This window comes from Vulpes vulpes, chromosome 8 (genome assembly GCF_048418805.1).
Source record: "Vulpes vulpes isolate BD-2025 chromosome 8, VulVul3, whole genome shotgun sequence".
NCBI lineage: Eukaryota > Metazoa > Chordata > Mammalia > Carnivora > Canidae > Vulpes > Vulpes vulpes.
Window position 1 is genome coordinate 80,584,442 of NC_132787.1, and position 22,841 is coordinate 80,607,282.

At 39.4% G+C, this 22,841-nt stretch overlaps 1 protein-coding gene across 5 annotated transcripts in view; it reads left to right on the top strand.

Annotated features, from left to right (window-relative positions):
• The window catches only part of CDKL4 (cyclin dependent kinase like 4), a 96,149-nt gene that overhangs the window by 46,731 nt on the left and 26,577 nt on the right, over positions 1-22,841 (top strand). For 3 of the 5 annotated variants that reach the window (XM_072767253.1, XM_072767254.1, XM_026018931.2), the window contains one exon: positions 1,122-2,965. In XM_072767253.1, the coding sequence (XP_072623354.1) occupies positions 1,122-1,223 (102 nt within the window). In that variant the 3' untranslated portion in view covers positions 1,224-2,965. Of the gene's footprint in view, positions 1-364; positions 540-1,121; positions 2,966-10,325; positions 10,373-22,841 lie in introns of those variants that run through there. The other 2 variants (XM_026018933.2, XM_072767252.1) reach the window with 2 other exon arrangements.

Genomic DNA, 22,841 nt, shown 5'->3' on the forward strand with positions numbered 1-22,841 from the left:
GTTTGAAATACAGGGTGAGTTGTGCATAAAAACACTATCCCCTTAAAAACATCTCACCAGATTCCCTACCTTTGGCCTGGGAGGATGAACCTTGGTTCATCCAAGAATCCCCTTGGTTTCTGATTCAAGTTTCCCACACTCACCTTAAGGTCATCCAAGGATCCCCTTGGTTCCTGATTCAAGTTTCCCACACTCACCCCTTCTAGTCTCCTGTCAGAGGCTGTGTTCCCCATTCCTTAATACCCTCTAGCCCAGCTGATACAGATCAGGGACTTTATTTCTCCAGAAGGAAAAGAGGCACAGAGAGCAGCATGTACCTAGATAATCTCATTTACAGAACTCATGTCATGTTCTCCATCCTTAGTCACCTGCATCCCAGCCCACTTTACAAGAAAGCCTTACTAGAGCACCCATCATTGAGACCAGGCCTACCACCTTCCGCCACCAGCCGAAGTCTCTGGAGAGAAAGGCCAAGAGAAAGACAGGGATGTCGTTGAGGTTCTGGTTTTCTTTCTGAACATGTGCCTCTTCCCTAAACATTTTACCGTATCAGAAAATAAACTAAAAATTCAAAAAGATTTTTTTCATTCAATGTGGTTTTGCTTTGTGAGTTCAAATTTCTACCTAGATCCCAACTCCTAGATCTCTGAGTAAGTGACCAGCAATTTCCTTAAGACTAAATATTGTTTAAACAACTGATAGGAAAGAGGTTTTAAATCTTTACTGTTTTGCCAATATCCTAAAATTAATATGCTGAAATTAAAAATTTAAGACAGGTAGAACGTAGATTCTTGGAATTATTGCCTAACAGCTGGTGGGCATGTAGCTTTTAAACACTGAGATACTCAGAAATGAATGTACTGAAATAAATCAGCTACACCCTTGAGGATCCTAGAATAAGTAATAATAAGTATAGTAATAGAATAAGTAATAGAACCTAATTTTCAAGTATCAGAGTATCACAATTTTTGGAAGGGTAACCCTATTTGATTTTTAAATTGATGTCTTTTGACATCTTTGTATCATGTGTATCCTTTTTGTTTTATCATCTTTAAATCAAACTGTACAAATAGGAATTATTTTCCATTTACTTTCTTATTTTTGTCTTGTTCCGCTATTAGAATCAACTGTTGCCTCTCATACCAGGAAGCCACATCTCCCCCACACCTGATGGAAGAAAACAAGTCCTCCAGTTAAAATTTGATCATCTTCCAAACATTTAGGAAAATGTTCTTTCAAGTGGAAAGTAATTTAATATGTACACATTTTTGTACAAGAGAGATAGGAATTCTCAGTGTTTCAGATGCAAATGAGCCATATGAAAATTAAGATGCCTTCTAGAATTGTTTTGCTCTGATCATTACTGATTCCTCTGCCCGTGCTTTTTATATGCCAACTTTATCTTTTAGAACATTTTCTTTAAATGTTATAGAGTCTGAAACTGCACATATGGAGGAGACATTTTCAATTTCATCAGAGCAGCCCCTCCCGAGGCAATTTATATTGAGAATTTGTGGGCTTGTATGTTGATTTTTTAAAAAAGATTTACATATGTCATTTCAGCTTACCTGACTACATAATGTCTTAGAACATTATCAAATATCTTGCCTAGCTGTTGTTTATCTAAGGAACGACATTATGTTTCTGCATTTTAATTCACTCTTATTGTAACTCTGTTGAGTAATGCTGGATTTTATATTGGTGGATGAAGGGAACTTTGAAATGTCATGTAGGTTTATCCCTCGATTTCAGGGCAGACTCTACTTTCTCTGTCTCATGAGACATTGATGATTCTAATTTTAATGCCAGCCAGAGAAAATTCCATACATTCAACACAGCAAATAAGGTGGCTACACTACAAGGAATTACCATCTTCATGACATAATCCCCTGCGATAACTGACTGCTGATTCTAATGCTGTCCTTTAGAACATCATAGTTTCTTATTCTTTTTCCTGGCTCAATCGTTTCAGTACCTGGATGTATCCTGTTGGGTGTGTGTTCTAAATAGTTCACTGCCAATACTCTTCCAAACATTTGAATCCACAGCTTCTGTGAGCTTTTGCAGCCCTAAACTGGTATATCACGATCACATCAGGTTTGTAAATGCTTCTAACAGCAGAAAGATTATCTTTCAGTTAACTGCTCTGTGTCTTCTACCAAAAAAAGGAAGCAAGCAAACATCACAGTAGATAGGCCCAGTTTACATTGGGATATTTCCCAAGTAAACTTGACAGATATACCCACATACATGCACACATATGTACAAATATATAAATATATGTTTATTAGTTTTGTTTTTTTTTTGTTGTTTTTTTTTGTTTTTTTTGTTTATTAGTTTTGAAACATCATGGTAGGTGCCTTTTATCCTAGACATCTAAGAATGAAGTTATTTAAAGGGCTTTTAGTTTGCTAAGAAGAAACTCATGTAAAATAATAGCATGGGGTTTTCTATCACTGTCTGGCATAAAGGCACAAAACAGTGATGTCTCAATAAATATTAAGATTGTTTCACTAACTCTTTTCTGCTCCTGGGTCTGGCATGCTTACCTTAACATTGTCAGATTTTGCAAATACCCATAAGTCCAAGGATGCCGTGTGTCTAGCACCTATATACCAAGCATAAATTGTTTTAGGAAAACACACTAATGTCTTATGTTCACCTCTAAAAGTTTATTGCACTTATAAACATGGCTATGTAGACTTCTAGAGAATCTTCTTCAGTTATATGGGAGCATCACTTAGGAATTGTGGCATCTAAATAATATTTTCTTGCTCACTGGAAGAACATTCTAAGTGGGCTTATTTAGTCATTTAAGAGCTTAGTGTGAATATAAGCTCCTATGGTCTGCTTATTGTCATTTTATCATCAAGACTGTGCCTCTTCAGATTTGTGTGTTTCTTGCAATTTTAATTAAATAATACTACAGGAACAAGGAAAATGAGAAATAAAAGATAAAAGGCAACTTTGCTGAGAGTTCTTTTTAACTTTCATAGTGTTTCTATCATGTAAGCCTTCTTACTGCCAAGCTACTCATACTGCACCAGCTTTCCTAAATATCTAGATTGTATCACACACACACACACACACACACACACACACTCAGAAATTCAAACTACAGCACACAACCCTAGTTCCCATTTTGCTTATAATCATGCTTCAAACGATGATGGACTTTTTGGCAAGGGTTGATAGGTGACTGCCTTTTCTTATTTTTGCTTACATGTAAGAATTAATGCAAACTGGCATTTTACTTTCTCAATTTTTTTTCCAAAGACAAATCCATCATTTAGAGATCACTGGGGAGGAGAGAGGAGAAAGCATCTAATGCTTAGGAAAATGCTCTTTGCCATCCTTTTACTATGAAGAAAAACAACCTCCTTTTTTAAAAAAAAAAAAAAAAGATTTTATTTATTCATGAGAGACACAGACAGAGAGAGAGGCAGAGGCACAGGCAGAGGCAGAAGCAGGCTCCGTGCAGGGGGCCTGATGCAGGACTCGATCCCCGGGTCTTCAGGATCATGCCCTGAGCCGAAGGCAGGTGCCAAACCACTGAACCACCCAGGTGTCTCCCAAAAAACAATCTTCTGAGTAACATTTGCACACAGGCACTTTCCCCTGGTGACCCGGGCCCTGTAGCACTGCCACCTCTGAATCACACAGGCATGCAGACCTCAACCTGCAATTCTTTTCTGTTTTAAGTGCCCATTTCTCACTTAGGTACTACACATACTCCCTTGCATTTCTCAGCCACATGGAAGACAGTTGCACTTCAGCATCTAGTGCCCAAATTAAGTAATGGCTTTTGTAAAACCTACCAAGCTCATCACAAAAGCCCACAGGATTCTGTAACCATGCATTTCCTTTACATCCTCGTAAAGTTTCTGGCTTACCTGCACCTGTCTCACCCGTGCCAGCTTTCAGGCTTTTTAATTTACTTGTAGAGCTCTTTCCTGGTGCTGTCCAAATACTGTGCCATCGTGGTGAGTGACACTGCCTGAATGCTCTCCCTCTCTCTGCCCCAGCATGATCTCTTTGCACCCTGGTTTCCTCAGACTTTCCACATTGGACCTGAGAAACTCCAAACAGCCAAGCAGTTCATTTTGTGTGTGTTTTGTTTTGTTTGCAGAGCACTTTACAGAACACTAAAAATGCAGTCTTTAGTTCTTTGTGCTCCTGCTTCTTCAGGGAAGAAGGAAATATACCATAGAAAAAGACGATTCATTAGTCCTTTATCAGCCCTGGAAGGCTACTGGCTTGGACTCTGCCTCTGGGCTGCATTTCAGTCCTGGTGATATTTGAATGCACTTGTTCCAACTTGCCCCCAGACACAAAGCCCTTTTAGGGGGTCACTTTTTGAAGATTATTTTAACTATACTGAATCATTAAAAAGTTGTTGTCAAGGGGCTCTTTGCGTGCTTTGGATTAGGGACATAATTGAGTAAGGGGTATAAATGAAGCTCTCGAGCAGGAAAGAAAAAGGCAAGAAGAGAATAGACTGTCCCCCTTCTAACTTAGCCATATCATTGCTTTCATTGCTCCTGCAGATCTCCCAAACTATAAGACCTAAGAAAATTAATGTTATTCTGAAAAAAATTATCAACTTTGAAGAATTGTTATGCTTCTTTAGCTTATTTGCCCCAGAATTACAGTTTTTCAAAAAGATGGCACTTTCTCAGTCATTTGTCATTAGCAATGATTTCCAGTCCTGATTTTGGAACAACCTGAATGGCACAGAATTCTCAAAAGAAAAATAAAACAACACACACACACCCCAAAATGTTTTATTAATTAAAACTATTGGAAGAAGAGTGAGCCTAAAATTCCATAAACCTTAAAATCTTGAAAAAATTAGGGAGTCAGTGTAAGGCATTAGCTGAATCACAGATTCAGATTTATAATGCATATGTATGCATTACATACAAATCTGTATAGATTTATGATGCATACAATTAAGGCATGAAGATAAAATGCCACTTATATGATAAAGTAATGTTCTGGGTGTGGATGTGTGTGGAGGTGTGGCATTTGTTTTCTATTAAAATCATGAACTCAACAACGTCATTCCTGTTTTAGTAAAAGACAAAGTCTTTACAAGTGATAGGTTAAAGAATAATAGAATTATCACTTGGTCTGGGTGTTAGGACACTAGGTTCTCTACTGGCTTGCAATTCTCCATGTAGCCTGGTCACAACGAGTAACTTTGCTGTGCCTTCATTATCTCATTTGTAAAATAAGGGAAGAGAAAAGCTAGGGGATTTCTAGGGCTCCCGTTCAGCTATGGACCTATGTGCGATGGAGAATTCCACATGGTGTTTCTGTCCTGGACCTTTCTCCCACTAGAAGAGACTTTCTAGAGATTGTTTCTCATTAACAACATTAAGATAAATTTTGGATTTTATGATCTAGCCAGGAGCTAGGAGATCTTTCTCTCCTTCTCTGTCTCTGATCCCTCTCTTGCTTGCTTGCTTTCACACTCATATCAACACACACACACAACCACTCCCTCCTAGTTCTTTCTATCAAGTCAATAGTAGTTTGCAGACAACTATCTGATGGAGGTTCAATTTTATAAACTAAAGTGGATTTTTTAAAGCTAATTATCACCAAATTTTAATTAATGTAAATAAAACAGGTGTGCTTTTAAAATGCAGAGTAATATATAATCATTCTTTGATTTTTAATCTAACTCTAATTAGCTTGGAAATGACACATATGCTATGAAATACTAATTTAAGGTATCCATTAAGGCAAAGAACACTGAGGACATTTCTAACTTCAGCAAAACTTTTAATGCGTTCAGTAAATGGTAACTTAAGGGAATTCTACAAATATTGAATTATACCTGTTTTATATTTGAGCAGCAGAGACTCAGGTTCAGTCTACTTTATATTTAACCTATAATCTACTCAAGCTAAGAATTGGTTATCCTACTTAAAAGGAATATAATAAACACCTTGTATTTATAAAGTTAAATTTTTTCTTTTCCGTTGTGTACACTAGTCACTGACCATATCTCTCAATACGGTCACATTGAAAATGTTGTGTCTGCTTATGGTTTTAGAATATATTAGTATAGAATATATTAGTATAGAAGTAGGTCTATTTCATATCACATGAAATTGTACCTGTAATATTAATTAGCACATGATCATTAGCATAATGACAACTTATAGTACAGAAACAATTTACTACAAAGCAGTTTTAGTTATTGTGTTAAATATACATAATATCTTAAAAACTTAGCTTAAGATATTTAGAAAACCTAAATATGGGCTTAAATACTTTGGTGACCTTATTTGTATATATAACTTAATCTAAATATGTTCTTTAGCTTATTTTAATAAAAGTTAGAAATATTTCTGTCTCCTTATTTTTGTTCAACTCACCTATTAATCCATTGCCTAATACTTTGTATTTAAATGAGAGAAACTATCATATTCATATATAAATTTCAGAACCTTTTATTTCATTTCCTTGCAGTTGGACTATCTGAACAGTTGATGTAGCAACTATTCCTTTTTGTGCCTTGCATTGGCAATTTTCACAAATGGGGAAACTAACAAAATCTTTTCCAGTCCAACCCAATAGATGCTTATCCCTGAGAACACTCACTTTGAGGCTATAAGATTCTTTTTCTTTCAATTCATCAAAATATTTCTCTGACCCTTCCTAATACGTAAGCTACAAAATATGAAATTCTCTTGCAACTTCAATTCCAAATCATCACAATGGTTTCTGTTGTAGGTTTAAAAAGGTGAAGAGGCTCAAGACAGAACTTAGAGCAATGATCAAAAGAGAGAAAAACAATTAGTAAAGTAATGAATGAGGTCATTCTTTAAAGATGCTTCCATTCTTTTATTTTCTTTTGAACTAATCTTTCTGCTTTCATTATTTTTTTAAGATTTTATTTATTCTATATACTCTAGAGAATCTGACAATCATTCTTCTCTGCTACCCATTGACCTCTCTCTTTGGATCCTATTTATTTTAGTCCAGGCTACTATGCTTCCAAAGAAGACAATCTTGGGATGCCTGGGTGGCTCAGCAGTTGAGCGTCTGCCTTTGGCTCAGGGCATGATCCCAGGGTCCTGGGATCGAGTCCCACATCAGGCTCCCTGCAGTGAGCCTGCTTCTCCCTCTCTTTCTCTCTCTCTCTCTCTCTCTGTGTCTCTCATGATTAAATAAAATCTTTAAAAGAAAAAAAAGAGGACAATCTTCTCATAAACCATGTGTAACTGCCCTATGCAGGAAATCTAAAACCCCATAATGAAGAAATGATCCAAATGTTGGATTTTACAAATACATGAGTACATTCTTGGTAGAAATTGACTTAATTTCTTTACAGTGGCCTAAGAGAAACTTTCCTTCTTTTTGCAAGAAAAATATTCCCATCTTTGTTACATAACTGTATAGGTGCCAGACTATTAGTTTTCAACCTTTTGCCCAAAACAAGAGTCAGTCAGTCTGGGTACTGGTGAGTGTTTTTAACCAGTGCTCCTTACTCATCCTCCCACTTAGCAGACACAAGTTAGTGATCATCTTTGTGCTTTTAGGGAAAAGGCTTATCTAAATTTCACAAAAAAAGAGTTTCTCCTCATTCAGAAAGGTCTCTAGCACCTTTGAGTATTCAGGATGACTGCTTCCATCATCTTTCCACATTTTCCCTCTCTCTGAACCAGAAAGACATCCTACCAGAGGTTCTATTCTATAACAGTCTCAAGCATACAACATAGTGATTCGACATTTATATATGGGTTGAAGTGTTCCTCACAGTACGTGTATTACCAGCTGTCACCATATAAAGTCATTACAATATTGTTGACTACATTCCCTGTGCTGTACTTTTCATCCCCAAGACTTATTTATTTCCTAGCTGGAAATTTGTACTTCCTAATCCCCTTCACCTAATTTGCCCATCCCCCACCACGCTCCCCAACAATCTGGACTTTTTTTTTTTTTAAAGACAGTGGTTGCCATGTTTCCTCCCAAAAAGTGTGAGACCTCATCCTCCTCAACTGCTCAGATCTTCCATGTAGTGGCTTGTGCATTTCCAACAGGAAAAGGCCCTTATTTTCCAGCAGACAGAAATGCCAACTTTTTCTTTTTACATCAGTTGAATTTATTGACATTATTAAAAATGTTTGCTTATTGTCTAGCAAACACTATCAAGTTATCAAGTACTAGGCAGACACAGAAAAAAATAAGCCTTCAAGGAAATATATAGCCACCAATAAGAAACAGCCTGATGGGCTTAACTACAAATTAAGACCTCACCAGAAAACGTAGAGAAGACACCAACATCAGAATCATAATCTGACCATAATTCCCAAGAAATTTCCTGAGGGGTTGAATCATCAGAGATAGAAGAATTGGCTGGGGAGGTACAACTAAATTTTGATTATGAGACATTTTAGGGGGCAGCCTGGTGGCTCTGGTTTACCGCCATCTTCAGCCCAAGGCCTGATTCTGGAGACCCCGGATTGAGTCCCACGTCGGGCTCCCTGCATGGAACCTGCTTCTCCCTCTGTGTCTCTGCCTTTCTCTGTGTCTCTCATGAATAAATAAATAAAATCTTTTTTAAAAGCATTTTAGGAATGGGAATACACAAAGCAAATTTGTTGTGTGTGTCCAGGATGGTTAGCTATTGGAAATTCAACTACAGAAGAAAAAAGAAAGCAAGAGACCAATGCTAGAGACCGAAGTCTTCATTTAATATGTGTGTGTCCTGGCAAGGAAATCATATGAACAATTTGTATTTGTGAGGCAGTGCTGTTAGTGAGAAAAAAGTCCCAATCTTTGAGGAATGCCTGCAGTGAGAGGAAAAACAAAAAAGGAGAGGAACTGTCAGAATTGCATCTAGGGGAAGAATTGGCATTTGTCACTTGTCCTGCCATAGTCCTCATCTCAAGATCACCTTTCCACTGTTTCTCCCTTCCTCTTGCATAATTATCCTCCTTTCTAGCCACACATTTACTTTTCTTGGATTTAAATCCCTATCCTATGTTATTAGTTTCTTCCTTCACCAAATACCCATCACTGCACTTTCTACTCTGACAGAAAAGAGCAGAAATTCCTCCAATATCCAATTGCCTCCCCCGTAGGTTTGGCTAATCTCCCCCTTCTACTACCTGCAATTTTCAGGTCAGAGAAAAATCATACTGTATTTAGTCTAACTAATATAAGAATCCTCTGTAAAACACCAGCACTACCTTATATAAATTTGAAAATAATCTTAGATTGAATTCGAACAAGTCTCTAAAATATATTTGTTTTAGAGGGACAGCTAGCTGGCTCAGTAGAGCATGCAACTCTTGATCTAAGGGTCATGACTTCAAGTCTCACATTGGGTGTAGAGCTTACTTAAACACACACACACACACACACACACACACATTTGTTTTAGAGACTGACATCTCTTTAGATGTCATACTCTTTATTCTTCCTTTAATGTGATCGCTTTTAGCAGAAAAATCCCTCACCAAAATTGATTCCATCAAATGTTTCCTCTAAATCACAGGTTCTTAGCCATGAGTTGGCTTCAAGAGATCTGTTGGGAGTCCCCTTTTCCATTTCCAAATCCAGATTATATAATGTAATTCAGGGCTACTGTTGCCCCAAACTCCAGAAAGTTCTGCAGGGTTAGCATCTAGACAGCTCTCAGGACTTCCAACCAAGGACAAAGGACCTCTTCCCTCTTGCCCTGGCACTCACCAGTTTGCCTTCCCCTGCATCTTGAGCCTTTACACTTGAAATAGAGCAAGACCATGACTAATTCTGCCCAGAAGCTGCCTGGCCTAGAAGAGATAAAAATCTCTTCCTCATTCTACTTTAAATATTTAACATTTAGAAATCCATCTGGGTTCCAGAGTAATTCCACTGAGAAGATTAGGGAGATAAAGTACCAGTTGGGATTTTTGTGTGAATTTATTTAAAGGAATAGCTTTCCCAAGAGCTGTTTGTCATCAGTATGCTGAGAAAATGAACATGTGGGCTTCCCTGGGTGACACTATTGAGTGGCTACAGGGCAACATCAGAGCACCGGTCTCTCTTTAGGGATTGGGAGTGGAGGCCACCACAGGGGGTAAGAAATGGAGGTAGAAATATGCTGACAGCAAACTGTGGGCTTCAAGTATTTACTAGTGCCACACTCAGGCATCATTCCTAACAAAGAGCATGCACCAGAGCTAAGTGGGCAAAGGGCAATAGGTTCTAACTCTATGTTTTTAAGGATCCTTCTGACCAAGATATTTTGTGAAATGATACAAACAGCTGTCATTATTCTCTTGTCCCGTATATGTGTCCTCTTTCCCTCCTTTTCTCAGGTCTGTCACAGATTGAATGGAGAAGTGAGGACAGAGAAAGAGCCCAGGTAGGGATCATGCTCTGTCTGCTTCACAAAGAAGGAACTAGTCCTGTATCCTTCCACCATCCCAAGCTACTCTAAGATCTCCCTTCTCCAACCTGTCTGCTACAGAGAGCTAGCTCCATGGTGGCAAGTGCAAAATCCTGAGGGTGCAGTTGCTTTGCAGGAGCCCTGCTGTCAATTTTTCAGCAAACCAAAAATATTTAAGAGGTATTAGAGAGTTTATGTTATATTCAACACTGGGCTTGGGATTTGCTGTTGTTTTGTTTTGCCTTTGTAAGCACTTTAAACTACTTGTTGCCACAGATTATGGCATAGTGTAAATAGATAAGCTGGATGCCACTTGAAGAGGGAAAGTACCATTTTTGCCCAATAAGTGCACGTCCTTTGATCAGTAACATCAACAAGGAAGAACACATAAGGCTGGCAGATAGCTATTAAGTACAGGTGAAATTGAAACTTCAATTTTCAAATTGCACAGTTCCTAAGGATTAAAGTAAATCTTTGGCCAAGATCTGCAAGAAGACTCCATCTAGGTAACATTGCTAGCAGATTTTCCAGGGATCTCAGTATATAAAATCCTTGAACATTTTTTACAATATTTTTATTTTATATCAACTTGTTAACCATCAGAACCTATGTGGCACAAATTTACATGGTGTTTTCTGTTTTTTTGTTGTTTTAATTTTCAGAATTTCAGGGCTTAAGGTTATTTTTTTTTTAGTACACTCTACCCTGCAACATGGGGCTGGAACTCAGGACCCCAAGATTAAGAGCTTTATGCTCCACTGACTGAGCCAACCAGGCACCCCTTAATTTCATAATTTCTTTTTTTTTTAATTTTTTTATTTTCAGAATTTCTAAACCCACAAGGGAGCAACAATGCCCAATGCAGTTGGATATTTTAGGAAGTTTGATAGGATCAAAGCTAGAGAGAAGCATTAAGTAGTAATAGAAATCTCAAGCCTTATGTCGTAGAAAGGAAAGAAATATTTTAAATCAATATTCCAAATATAAAGCAGCTATCATGCTTGAAATACAAATCATTGATGCATTATGGAGGCAAATTATGTTTTTTTCTCTCTTTAAAGATCTTATTTATTGATTTTTATTTATTTTTTTTTTTTTGAGAAAGAGAGTGCAAACATGAGCAGGAGGTTGGGGGAGGGCAAAGAGAGAGGGATAAACAGATTCCTGAGCAGGGACCCCGACTCAGGGCTCAATCCCAGGACCCCAAGATCATGACCTGAGCTGAAGGCAGACGCTTAACTGACTGAGCCATCCAGGCATCCATGGCTCTTTCGATTAATCCTTAGTTTCACTGATTTAGGCATGTATCATATATTGCATTATATATTACCATATCTTGTCTTTCTTTTTTTTAATTCAATTTGCCAATATATGGTATAATACCCAGTGCTCATCCCACCAAGTGCCCTCCTCAGTGCCTGTCACCCAGTCACCCCATTCCCTTACCCACCTCCCCTTCTGCAACCCTTTGTTTCCCAGAGTTAGGAATCTCTCATGGTTTGTCTCCCTCTCTAATTTTCCCCACTCCTTTCCCTTAAGGTCTCTTTCACTGTTTCTTATATTCCACATATGAGTGAAAGCATATGATGATTGTCCTTCTCTGTACCACCTCTTTTCTGACGACCTTTACGTTCTTGGTAGATTAACTGATCCAGGGGATCCTGGGTGGCTCAGCGGTTTAGCGCCTGCCTTTGGCCCAGGGCACGATCCTGGAGTCCTGGGATCGAGTCCCACATCAGGCTCCCGGCATGGAGCCTGCTTCTCCCTCTGCCTGTGTCTCTGCCCCTCTCTCTCTCTCCCTATCATGAATAAATAAATAAATAAATCTTTAAAAAAAAAAAGATTAACTGATCCAAGGGAACTAAATTACATGAAGCCCTCCTCAGATGTCAGGCACTGGATGACTGGATGCTTTATACATACTCTCCCCAATATGGGAGTAAATAGGTATTGTTAGCCACATTTTACAAGTAAGAAATCTTAGGTTCACAGAGGTAGCCAGGACTGGGCAGAGCTGGCTTTTAAATTTTCAGAAAACTTCTTTTTTTTTTTTTTTAAGGTGTATTTTTATTTATTTATGAGAGAGAGAGAGAGAGAGGCAGAGACACAGGCAGAGGGAGAAACAGGCTCCATGCCGGGAGCCCGACGCGGGACTCGATCCCCGGACTCCAGGATCGCACCCTGGGCCAAAGGCAGGCGCGAAACCGCTGAGCCACCCAGGGATCCCCTTTTCAGAAAACTTCTGCCAAACTTTTCACTTATTTTTGCATTTAAAGGTGGTAAGCATTAGTTGTCTGAAGCCAGGTCCCTTGCTTTAGGGCATTTTCAATTTTCGCTGAATTCTTACACCCTGATATTTGTAATTTCTCTAAGGCCAATCCTAACTAAAGTAACTATATAATAACGTGTCCTTAGCTAACTGGCTAGCCCCAAACTATAACAAGGTGTTGTTTCTTTTGGGTAGGTCTCATCACATTTGTAAATAAAGGCATCTGCATATTCCTCCTCTGTATATGCAAAGGCCTGGCTCTAACCAAAGTGATGTACTGAAATTATCATGAAATATGAACAGTCATGAATGCTACACAAAAAAAAATTCAATCAGAGTCCTTTGTGAGAGCTCACCAAACATCTGATTTTATAGATAAGAAAGCCAAGGCCAAGGCCAAAAGAAATGTTAAACGCAGGTTAACTGGGTTGTCAGAACTGTATTTATTTATTTAACTATGTGGTCTCCCTGTTGCCTGATTTGATAATGGATTTGAAGTAGCGTCTATGTATAATAATTATAAAATAAAATGGGGGGATAATTTCCAAAAGCAAGAATGATGAAAATGTTCTAAAATAAGACAGTGGTGACGGTTATACAATCTATGACTATACTAAAACCATCCAATTGTATATTTTAAGGGGATAAATTTTATGATATGTGAATTATGCTTCGATAAAACTTACTTTTGATAAAGACTAGTTCTATATGCATTTTTCTATATTTATATTTATTTTATTTATTTAGATTTATTGGCTTATTTTAGAGAGAGACAGAGAGAAAGCACATATATGTGTGAGAGCAGGGGGAGGAGCAGAGGGAGAAAGAGAGAGTCCTCAGGGAGATTCCCTACTAAGCACCGAGCCCAACACAGGGCTCCATCCCAGGACTCCAATATCATAACCTGAGCTGAAATCAAGAGCCAGATGCTTAACCGACTGAACCACCCAGGCGCCCTTATATTTATGTTTTAAAATAGGATAGAGGATAAAACCATGCATTAATGACTTTTTTAATTTTTAATTTTTATTTTTTACAATCTCTTTTCTGAATCCCATGTCAGAGTACTGTTAGTGATTTGGCCTGCATCACATTAGCTTAATGCAAGAACATTGATCTATTGCCTCCATTTCTTTGTTGTAGACTATTAGCCAGTTTTCAAAGTTTCTAATGGAGTTTTCAAATAAAACCCTGGAATATATTTCAAAAGAGAGTATGTTTTTCCCGTGAGAAATTCTCTGAGTAAACTGAAGGTCATAAACTAAGCAGTCTTGCTGATTTTTATTAAGAAATAGAAAGTTAAATCTGTTACTCTTTATATATAGGCATACATTTATGTACAAGCATATGTTTCAAGCAGAATCCTTTAAGATCAGTACACACAAATTGATCTAGGACTTTTTCTTCAAATTTGTCATAGGATATAAGGAGCTCAGAAAAGGGCTTGAAAACAAAGATATTCATCCTAGGATGATCATTATTTATATAATGAAAAGGTGGAAACAAATCCAAATATCCAAAAGGAAATTTTAGGGAATAGTAGAATATTGTACAGCACTTTAAAAATGTAGTTTTTATTTATTTTAAAACAGTATCACTTTTCTGATCAAAGAAATAATAACAATATCCACATTATTTTAAAATTTTAAGCCTCCAATTGTTTCCCCAAAATTCCTCCTCTTACGGGATAATCAAAACTATGTGCTTGGTGACTATCTTATATGATCACCCTATAATATGGCTTTGCAGCTTGCTTTGTGCACTTTGTAATGAATCTTTATACATCAGTTCCTGCAGTTTGCCCCGGTCTTTGTTTCATTTTCTTTTTTTAAACATTGTTTTTAAAAATATTCAAAACTTAGGGAGATATTTATGATACAGTGTTAAGTTTTAGGAAAAAAAACAAACAAAACAGAATACAAAACATTGTACGTGGTATGATCCTAACCTGGGTAGGAGGGAGGAGTGACAAAGATTACACATTTACATAAAAGAATTAACACATTATTAGTAATAGCCCTAAGTGGTAAAATCGTTACTTTCTTCTATATAAAATTTTATATTTTTCAAATTCTCTGTGTTGAGCATGTTAAAAATAGCATTGGCTTTTTCAATTTCCAAAAATAATTTAGGTTCCTCATAGGCAATCTGGAAAATGCAGATAAACCCAAATAAGAAAATAGGAAGTCACTCATGATCCAACAACACAGAGATAATAACTGTCACCACTTGTATTTTTTAAACAACTTTGTGTGTGTGTTTCACAAAAATAAAATAATATGGTCATAATTTTTGCCCTTTGTCACTGAAATATATTGTCAACATTTTAATAATTTCATTAAATAGTTTTCTACGAAATGATCTTTTGGTTTCCCAAGACCATAATTCATATATAGGATTCAGTTATTACTAGTTTTTGCTCTCATAATTGATGTACTGAACATTTATAAAGATAAATCTTTATGTATATATTCTGTACAATATCTTCATCTGATAAATAGCTAGAAATGGAAGTGCTGAGTTAGACAGTCTGCAAAATCTTCTGCTACTTATTGCCAAAGCAATCTTCAGAAAAGATTTGGCAAGTTTTCTTCCCAGCAGTGATATGAGAAAGTGGTCATTTTTCATGCTTGTGGCAGTGGTAGGCGTTATCAATCTGGAAAATTTTATTAGATTTTTTCTCTTAATTGGAAAATTAAAAAATGTTTTTTATAGAAAACTTAAAATGTACAAATAAGCAAAGGGAAGAAAATAAAGTCACTAAGAATATCATCAACCACTGATTCTATGTGTGAGTATGTATATGTATTCATATGCACATTACATATATACTTCTTAATTTAATAAAATTAAATCATGTAATAAATAACTAATATTTATTAAGCATTAACTATTCATTATATCCTATGCTATGTGTTTAAATTATCTCATTAAATTCTTTTTTTTTGGGATCCCTGGGTGGCGCAGCGGTTTGGCGCCTGCCTTTGGCCCAGGGCGCGATCCTGGAGATCCGCGATCCCATCCCACGTCGGGCTCCCGGTGCGTGGAGCCTGCTTCTCCCTCTGCCTGTGTCTCTGCCTCTCTCTCTCTCTCTGTGACTATCATAAATAAATAAAAAAAATTTTTTTAAAAAATTCTTTTTTTTTTAAGATTTTATTTTTTTATTCCTGAAAGAGAGAGAGAATGGCAGAGACACAGGCAGAGGGAGAAGCAGGCTCCATACAGGGAGCTCGAAGTGGGACTCGATCCCAGGACTCCAGGATCACACCCTGAGCTGAAAGCAGGTGCCCAACCGCTGAGCCACCAGACGTCCCATCTTTTTTTTTAAGATTTTATTTATGTGACAGAGAGATATAGCCAGTGACCACAAGCAGGGGAGGGGCAAAAGGAGAGGGATAAGGAGGTTCCCCACTGAGCAAGGAGCCCAATGAGAGGCTCATCCCAGGACCCTGGAATCATGACCTGAGCCAAAGGCCCCCCAGCACCCCATCTCATTAAATTCTATAAGATAGTACTTTTTAAAAAAAGATTGTATTTATTTATTCATGAGAGACACAGAGAGAGAGAGGCAGAGACACAGGCAGAGGGAGAAGCAGGCTCCATGCAGGGAACCTGACGTGGGACTCGATCCCAGATCTCCAGGATCACGCCCTGGGCTAAAGGCAGTGCTAAACCACTAAGCCACCCGGGCTGTCCAAGATAGTATTTTTTAAAGATTTTTTGTTTAAATAATCTCTACATCCAACATAGGACTTGAACTTACAACCCCAAGATCAAGAGTAACGTGCTCTACAGACTGAGCCAGCCACGTACCCTTAAACAGTATTTTTAATATATAGTATGTCTATTTTTGAAAAAGAAAAACTGAGGGATGCCTGGGTGGCTCAGTCAGTTGAGGGTCTGCCTTCAACTCAGGTCATGATCCTGGAGTCCCAGGATCTGCCCTGTGTCTGGCTCCCTACTCAGTGGGGAATCTACTCCCTCTGCCTCTCCCCCTGCTCGCTCGCACGCTCCCTCTCTCTCTCTCTCTCTCTCTCTCCCTCTTTCTCTCCCACTCTCTCTCTCTCAAGTAAATAAATAAAATCTTTAAAAAAAACTTTTAAAAAAAGAAAAAACTGAGAGATTAAAAAATTTGCCCATGGTCATATAGCTAACATGTGGCAGAGCTGAGATTAAACTGTCTTTTTAGAGTCCCTGTTCTTATATCCATTAGGAACCCCTAGAAGGGGTATTCCCTGTCATAGGGGACAGTCAACTTTGCTAAAACCATAAGTACTGACTCAACCTCTACTTAAACAAGACTATTTACCACTTTTAACTAAATTGATGCTTGTATATACATACATAAATAAACACCTAAATAAATAAATGAGGGAAGGACAAAGCTTCTTTCAGGTGAATTCCAAATAATCTTTGTAAATATTATTACCTCCAAGAAGTGGAGCCCAGTTTTCCTCTCCTTGAGTGTGGGTTAAACTTAGTAACTCTTCCAAAGAATAGAATATGGAAAGGGACAAAATAGTGACTTGAGAGTTGAGAAACCCCACCTACCTGTGTGATCCAAGTTAGCATCACCAGTGACCAGCCGCGGTGATGTCCTATACCCCCAATCTGGTATGAAGAGAAGGGTACTTCACCTCTGGATATTCTTCCCACAACCCATAATCTCAGTGTAATAATGAGAAAAAAAATGAGATGAACCATATTTGAGTCTACAATATACCTAACCAATACTCTACAGAACTGTCAAGGTTGTGAAAGAGAAAGACCAGAAAACTCAGAGAGCAGAGGAGATGTGACTCAGTGCAACATGGGATCCCAGACTGGATACTAAAACAGCAAAAGGACATTGATAGAGAAGCTAGTGAAACCCAAGTAAATTCTGGAATTCGACTAATGGTAATGAACTGATACTGGTTTCCTGGCTTTCACAAATGTGCCGCGGTAATGTAAGATGTTAACATTAGGGGAATCTGGGTCAGGGTATACAGGAACTATAAGTAATATCTGCAACCTTTCTGTAAGTCTAAAATTATTCCAAAATAAGAAGCTCTGTTGTTGTCCTTTTTTAAGGGATACTTGTTTCAATATACACTTTTGGAGGCAGAGATTAGGTTCCAGTTGTGACAAGCTTTTCACATCAGGACCTGGACCAGTCTTCTCCCTTCTTGTCATTGCTTCCCAGTAAGGGTCCAGCGTCCAGCTGAGTGAGTGAGGAAAACTCAGATGGGGCAGGGCAGGCAGATCTCCAGGGCGTGATCCCAGGACTCCAACCCGTTTTTCTCTTAGTGTTGATTTTATAGTTTCTGTAAGACCAAAAGGCCTCTAGTCACTCATTTATTTGCCCATTCCTCTATTCCTAACCCAATTAGTAGCACAAGCAAAGGAGGTGGTAGTGTACTCCACCCCTGGAGTGACTAAGCAGCAGGGAAGTCTGGGGTTGGAAGCTTCTACTGTGGTACTGCCTGGCATCATAAATGGCCCTGGAAAATAAAAGTGTGTTAAGATAACCAAGTCTTTCCAAGTTGGGCCCCACAGAATGGCTCCCAGAAGAAGGGTTGCCTGCCATCAGTGGGGTAGTGACCAGAGACTATACCATCAACATTCACATGGACATCATGGAATGGGCTTCAAGAAGCAAGCCCTTCAGGCACTCAACGAAATCTAGAAATTTGCCTTGAAGGAGATGGGAATGCCAGGTATGTGCATTGACACCAGGCTCAGCAAAGTATCTGGGTCAAAGGAATAAGAATGTGCTATACAGTATCCATGTTGTCTAGGAAACATGATGAGGATAAAAATTCACCAAACAAGCTTTATATGTTGGTTACCTATGTCCCTGTCACCACTTTCAAAAACTTCTGGACAATGTGGATGAGAACTAACCACTGATTGTCAAAGTCATAAAACCACATACATACATACACACAAAAGGTGGGGGGAAGGCAGGATAGAGAGAGAGAGAGGGAGAGAGGGATCACTAAGTCCCCAGAGAATAATATAACCCTATTTCTTATCTTTAGCTGGACTATCTCTGCAATATTTCTTTAGATTATGAACTGGGGCTGTTTCCCTAGTTACAAAGGCCAGCTCACTAGGACAAAGGGCACAGTGGTTGAATCAGTCCAGGAATTTGTAATGGCAAATGCTAGGCTTTCATGCAAATAGGTGTCCTAAGCATTGGGAAGAGACTATCTGTTGACTTGCAGACTGCTATAGCGCTCAACCACATTGTAATCTGCTGCTTCATTTTTTTTTTACCTTGATAAATCATAAACATCTATGCATGTTATTAAATGTTCTTCTATAAATCCTTTACAGATCTGATCTTCTCAAAATGGCTTAGGTAAATTAAGGGACACATATCAAAGGAATACCCTAGAGTTGTTTAAAAGAATGAGGTCACGATCCACGTGCTTACACTGAGTAATCTCTAAGAAGAATTAAGTGTAAAAAGCCAAGAGCAGAGTAGTGTATATAATTAATATATATAATCTAGTTATGCATATGTACATATATAAAGGAAGAATGTCTCTGGAAAGATTGAAAGGGAAACTGGAATAATTGCCTTCAAGGAGAAAACTCAGTAGCTGGAGCATAAGAGTAAAAAAAGGTTTATTTTTATATCTTCTAAACATTTCATAAAATGCACAGTATTTAGTTCAAAGGGATAATTTTTTAAAAATTACAACATCATAGTTAATGCCTGCCCAGTATGTACATTAGGCTGTTCCCAATTATCACTATTATATATAATGCTTTGTGCCACATCTTAGTAGCTAAATCCTTGTCTATATTGATGCTAATTTTCCTCAAATAAATTTCTGCAAATGAAATTGCTGATTCAAAGATGGGAATATTTTTAGGATTTTTATAGGTTTTGCTAAGTTCTCCAGAAACAAATTAATTTACATATTTCTTTATACCATCACTATTTCCCCATACCCTCACTATCAAGAAAGGGTTTTCTTTTTCCTTTTCACTTTGTTAGGATAAAATATAATGCCAGGGCACCTGAATGGCTCAGTCGGTTGGGCATCCAACTCTTGGTTTTGGCTCAGGTCATGATCTCAGAGTCATGAGATCAAGCCCCGACTTGGGCTCTGCACTGGGCATGGAGGCTGCTTGAGATTCTCTCTCTCTCTCTCTCCCTCTCCCTCTGCCCCTCTCTGCACACCCCCTACCCCCCTAAAATAAATTTTAAAATCTTTTTAAAAAGAAAAAAACTATAACACCATATATGTATTTTTTAATTTCATGAGAAGCACATAGATGGTATACTTTCCAAGTTTTTGTGTACATGAATGTATCATATAAGTTATAGATTTTAAAGTCAGAATACTTTTATCTCACAACTTTGAAGACAGGGCTCCATTACCTTCTAAAGGTAATGATCTTAAGATCGTTGATTGGCATTGCTGATCTTAAGCCTGACATTGTCTAACTTGGACCCTTTGTAAATGACCAGATTTCTTTTCTCCCCTCTGGAAGCCTTTAGAGTCTGGGCTTCATATTAGTTGCTTTTGCTAGATTATGCCGTGTAACAACCTCAAAATCTTAGTGACCTACAACAAATATTTATTTCCTGCTCCTGTTACAGGGCAGTGGTTGTGGTTTGGCTACTGCAGGTTATGGTTTGAAAACAGGTTCATGTGTCTTCTCACTTAGACACCCAGGCTAAAGGAGCAGATGCTATACGGGGTATGCCCTTCTCATGGCAGAGGGCACAGGAACAAAAGGCCCAGTGGAAATTTGCAATGCCTCTAGAACCTTCTACTCAGGAGCAGTGCGGGTCCCACGGCAAACCACCAGACCAAGCCCAAGTCCACCTTCTCTTCTGAGTTTGAAAGTGTTCCCTAGGAAGCATCCAACCATGAATCCAGCCCCTGAATTTTTACAAAAATTCTACTCATACAAAGTAATCTGTGGGTAGCAGTCTTTACTAAGGATGGGGAGAAAATGAGAAGATGGAGGCAGGATATCTATAGTGGCTCCAGAAAACTCCAAATTTGAATGTTGACATTCATGGGTAGAAGAGTCCTTTTATTCCCCTACCACAGAGGCCATTTCACTCCCACTTCACCCCATGTGGCAACCAGACATCCTGCTCTCTCCATCCTCCTCCCGCTCCTCCCTTCCCCACACTCTCCTCAGTTCTTGGAATTTGGGGATTAATATTTTGGAACTTGAGCAGGAAGCAAGTGACCTGACAGAAAAAGATTAAACATGCCTGTTCCAGTTATCTTTTGCTCCATAACAAACCGCCCCAAAACTTTGAGGCTGACAACAACAGCCATTTCATTATCTCTCACCCGTGTGTGGGTCAGCTGGGGCCCAGCGGGACCATGATTTCTGCTGGCCCCGCTCAGGGTGTCTTGTGCTGCTGCTCAAGCCAGATAGCGATGGGGCTGAAACAGCCAAGCCTGCCTCACCCCACACCTGCCTGGAAGGAGGCGCTGAGATGGGGCGCCGGGCGGCCTGGCCTGCCTCCATGTCCCCTGGTAATTTCAGGGCCTTTCTCTCTGTGTGTGATCTCTCCATAACGTGCATCCAGCAGGTGGCAGAACTTCTTACATGTGTGCTCGGGACTCCAAAATAGACAAAAGCAGACGCTGCCATCCCCCTTAAAGCCAAGAACGGACAGGGTGTCACTTCTGCTACCTTCTATTAGCTAAAGTGAGGCCTGGGTCAGCGCAGATTCAGTGTGGCGGGGGACGTCCCAGGAGCAGGAATTAACAGGAGGCCCGCCTTTGGAGAGGGATCCCACCATGCTTTAGATAACAGTTAATGGCATACATGCCTTTGTTAAGTGTGCTCATAAAGTAGTAATAAAAGTTAATACTCTCTGGCATTAGAGTACTGATATTAAACTGGGTATTTATTACTTTTTGATTGCTGATTGCAGATTTTGATCACTTGGACTCCTTGGTGCCCCCTTCCTGCCCCCCCGAATAGATCTAGTTCCTCCGTGGGTTCCCTTTTATGCCTCTAACACACGTACGCCTTTTAAAGTCCATCAGCTAGACTTGGTTCATAAAGCGGGAGGCACCACCGCACCCTCACCTCTACTTCTCCCTGCTAACTTCCAGCCCCATAATCTCTGTCGTCAGGGTTGGTAACATTTACAGGGTTCTGGACGGAGACTTGCTCTCCCTGCTTCTCTACAGACTGATTCTAAAAGCTCAAAGACCACAGGCGGTCAGGAGAGGCCTTTGTGTGGACCACCAAGTGAGAACTCGGATGGACTTGGAACGAGGTAAGGCCTTCACATCCTCCTCAGCTGCTGTCCTCAGCCCAGCCTCTGCTGGCTACCTGCAATCAGTGTTTTTTATTTTAATGAAAGAAAGGAGGGGAAGGAAAAGAGTGGGAGGGGAGGGGACGTGTGTGGCCACGTTAACCCGTCACACCTGCAGCGGAGAGGGCAGAAAGGTGGGTAACCTTGTGACCGGACCCGGAGTCCTTTTTCTCCAAAGTGTTGCATGTAAAAAAAAAAAAGAAAAAGAAAAAGTCTTTCACACTAGTGCGATTGTGGCCTTTGTGGGTGGGAAGCTGATACTGCCACACTGACCATCCTTACAGCGATAAAAGCCTCAAGGGCGCTGGCTGCAGGGTGGGGCCTGAGGGGGGAAGCCGGCCAGCCACTAGGCAAGCCCCTGGGGCCGCCACGGACCCTGAAGATGCATCTACCCCACTGCTGCCTCCGAGTGATTTCTTTGTTCCCAAACTTTCCATGATGTCTCATGAAAGATTATAGCCTGGTACTGAGGCACCATGAACCGTTAGAGAGCTTCCAGCTAGAAGGGATGGAGCAGCCAGGAGGAGTCAAGGGATAGCAGTGGAGTAAAACCCTACACATCTGTAAATAGGAGACCCCAAAATTTGGTGATTGAGACTACAGAGAGGTTGACTTCCCTGTCACCTAATGGTCCAAGATAGGGCTGCACCGCCATGGGCCCGGCCGTTCCTCACAGGCACTCAGGGCCATGAGGACGGCTGCTGTGCCACCCTTGACACGCAGCTCCCAGGGTCGGTTCAGTCATCGATGTTTAAGCCACAGGAAGGGAGAAGAGGGAAAGTGGAAGGCCAGGAATTCTTTTTACCTGAGACAGATGGAACTCTGCTACATCGCTCTTCCTCACGTCCCCTGGTTAGAGCTTAGTCAGCACCCCCGGGGGA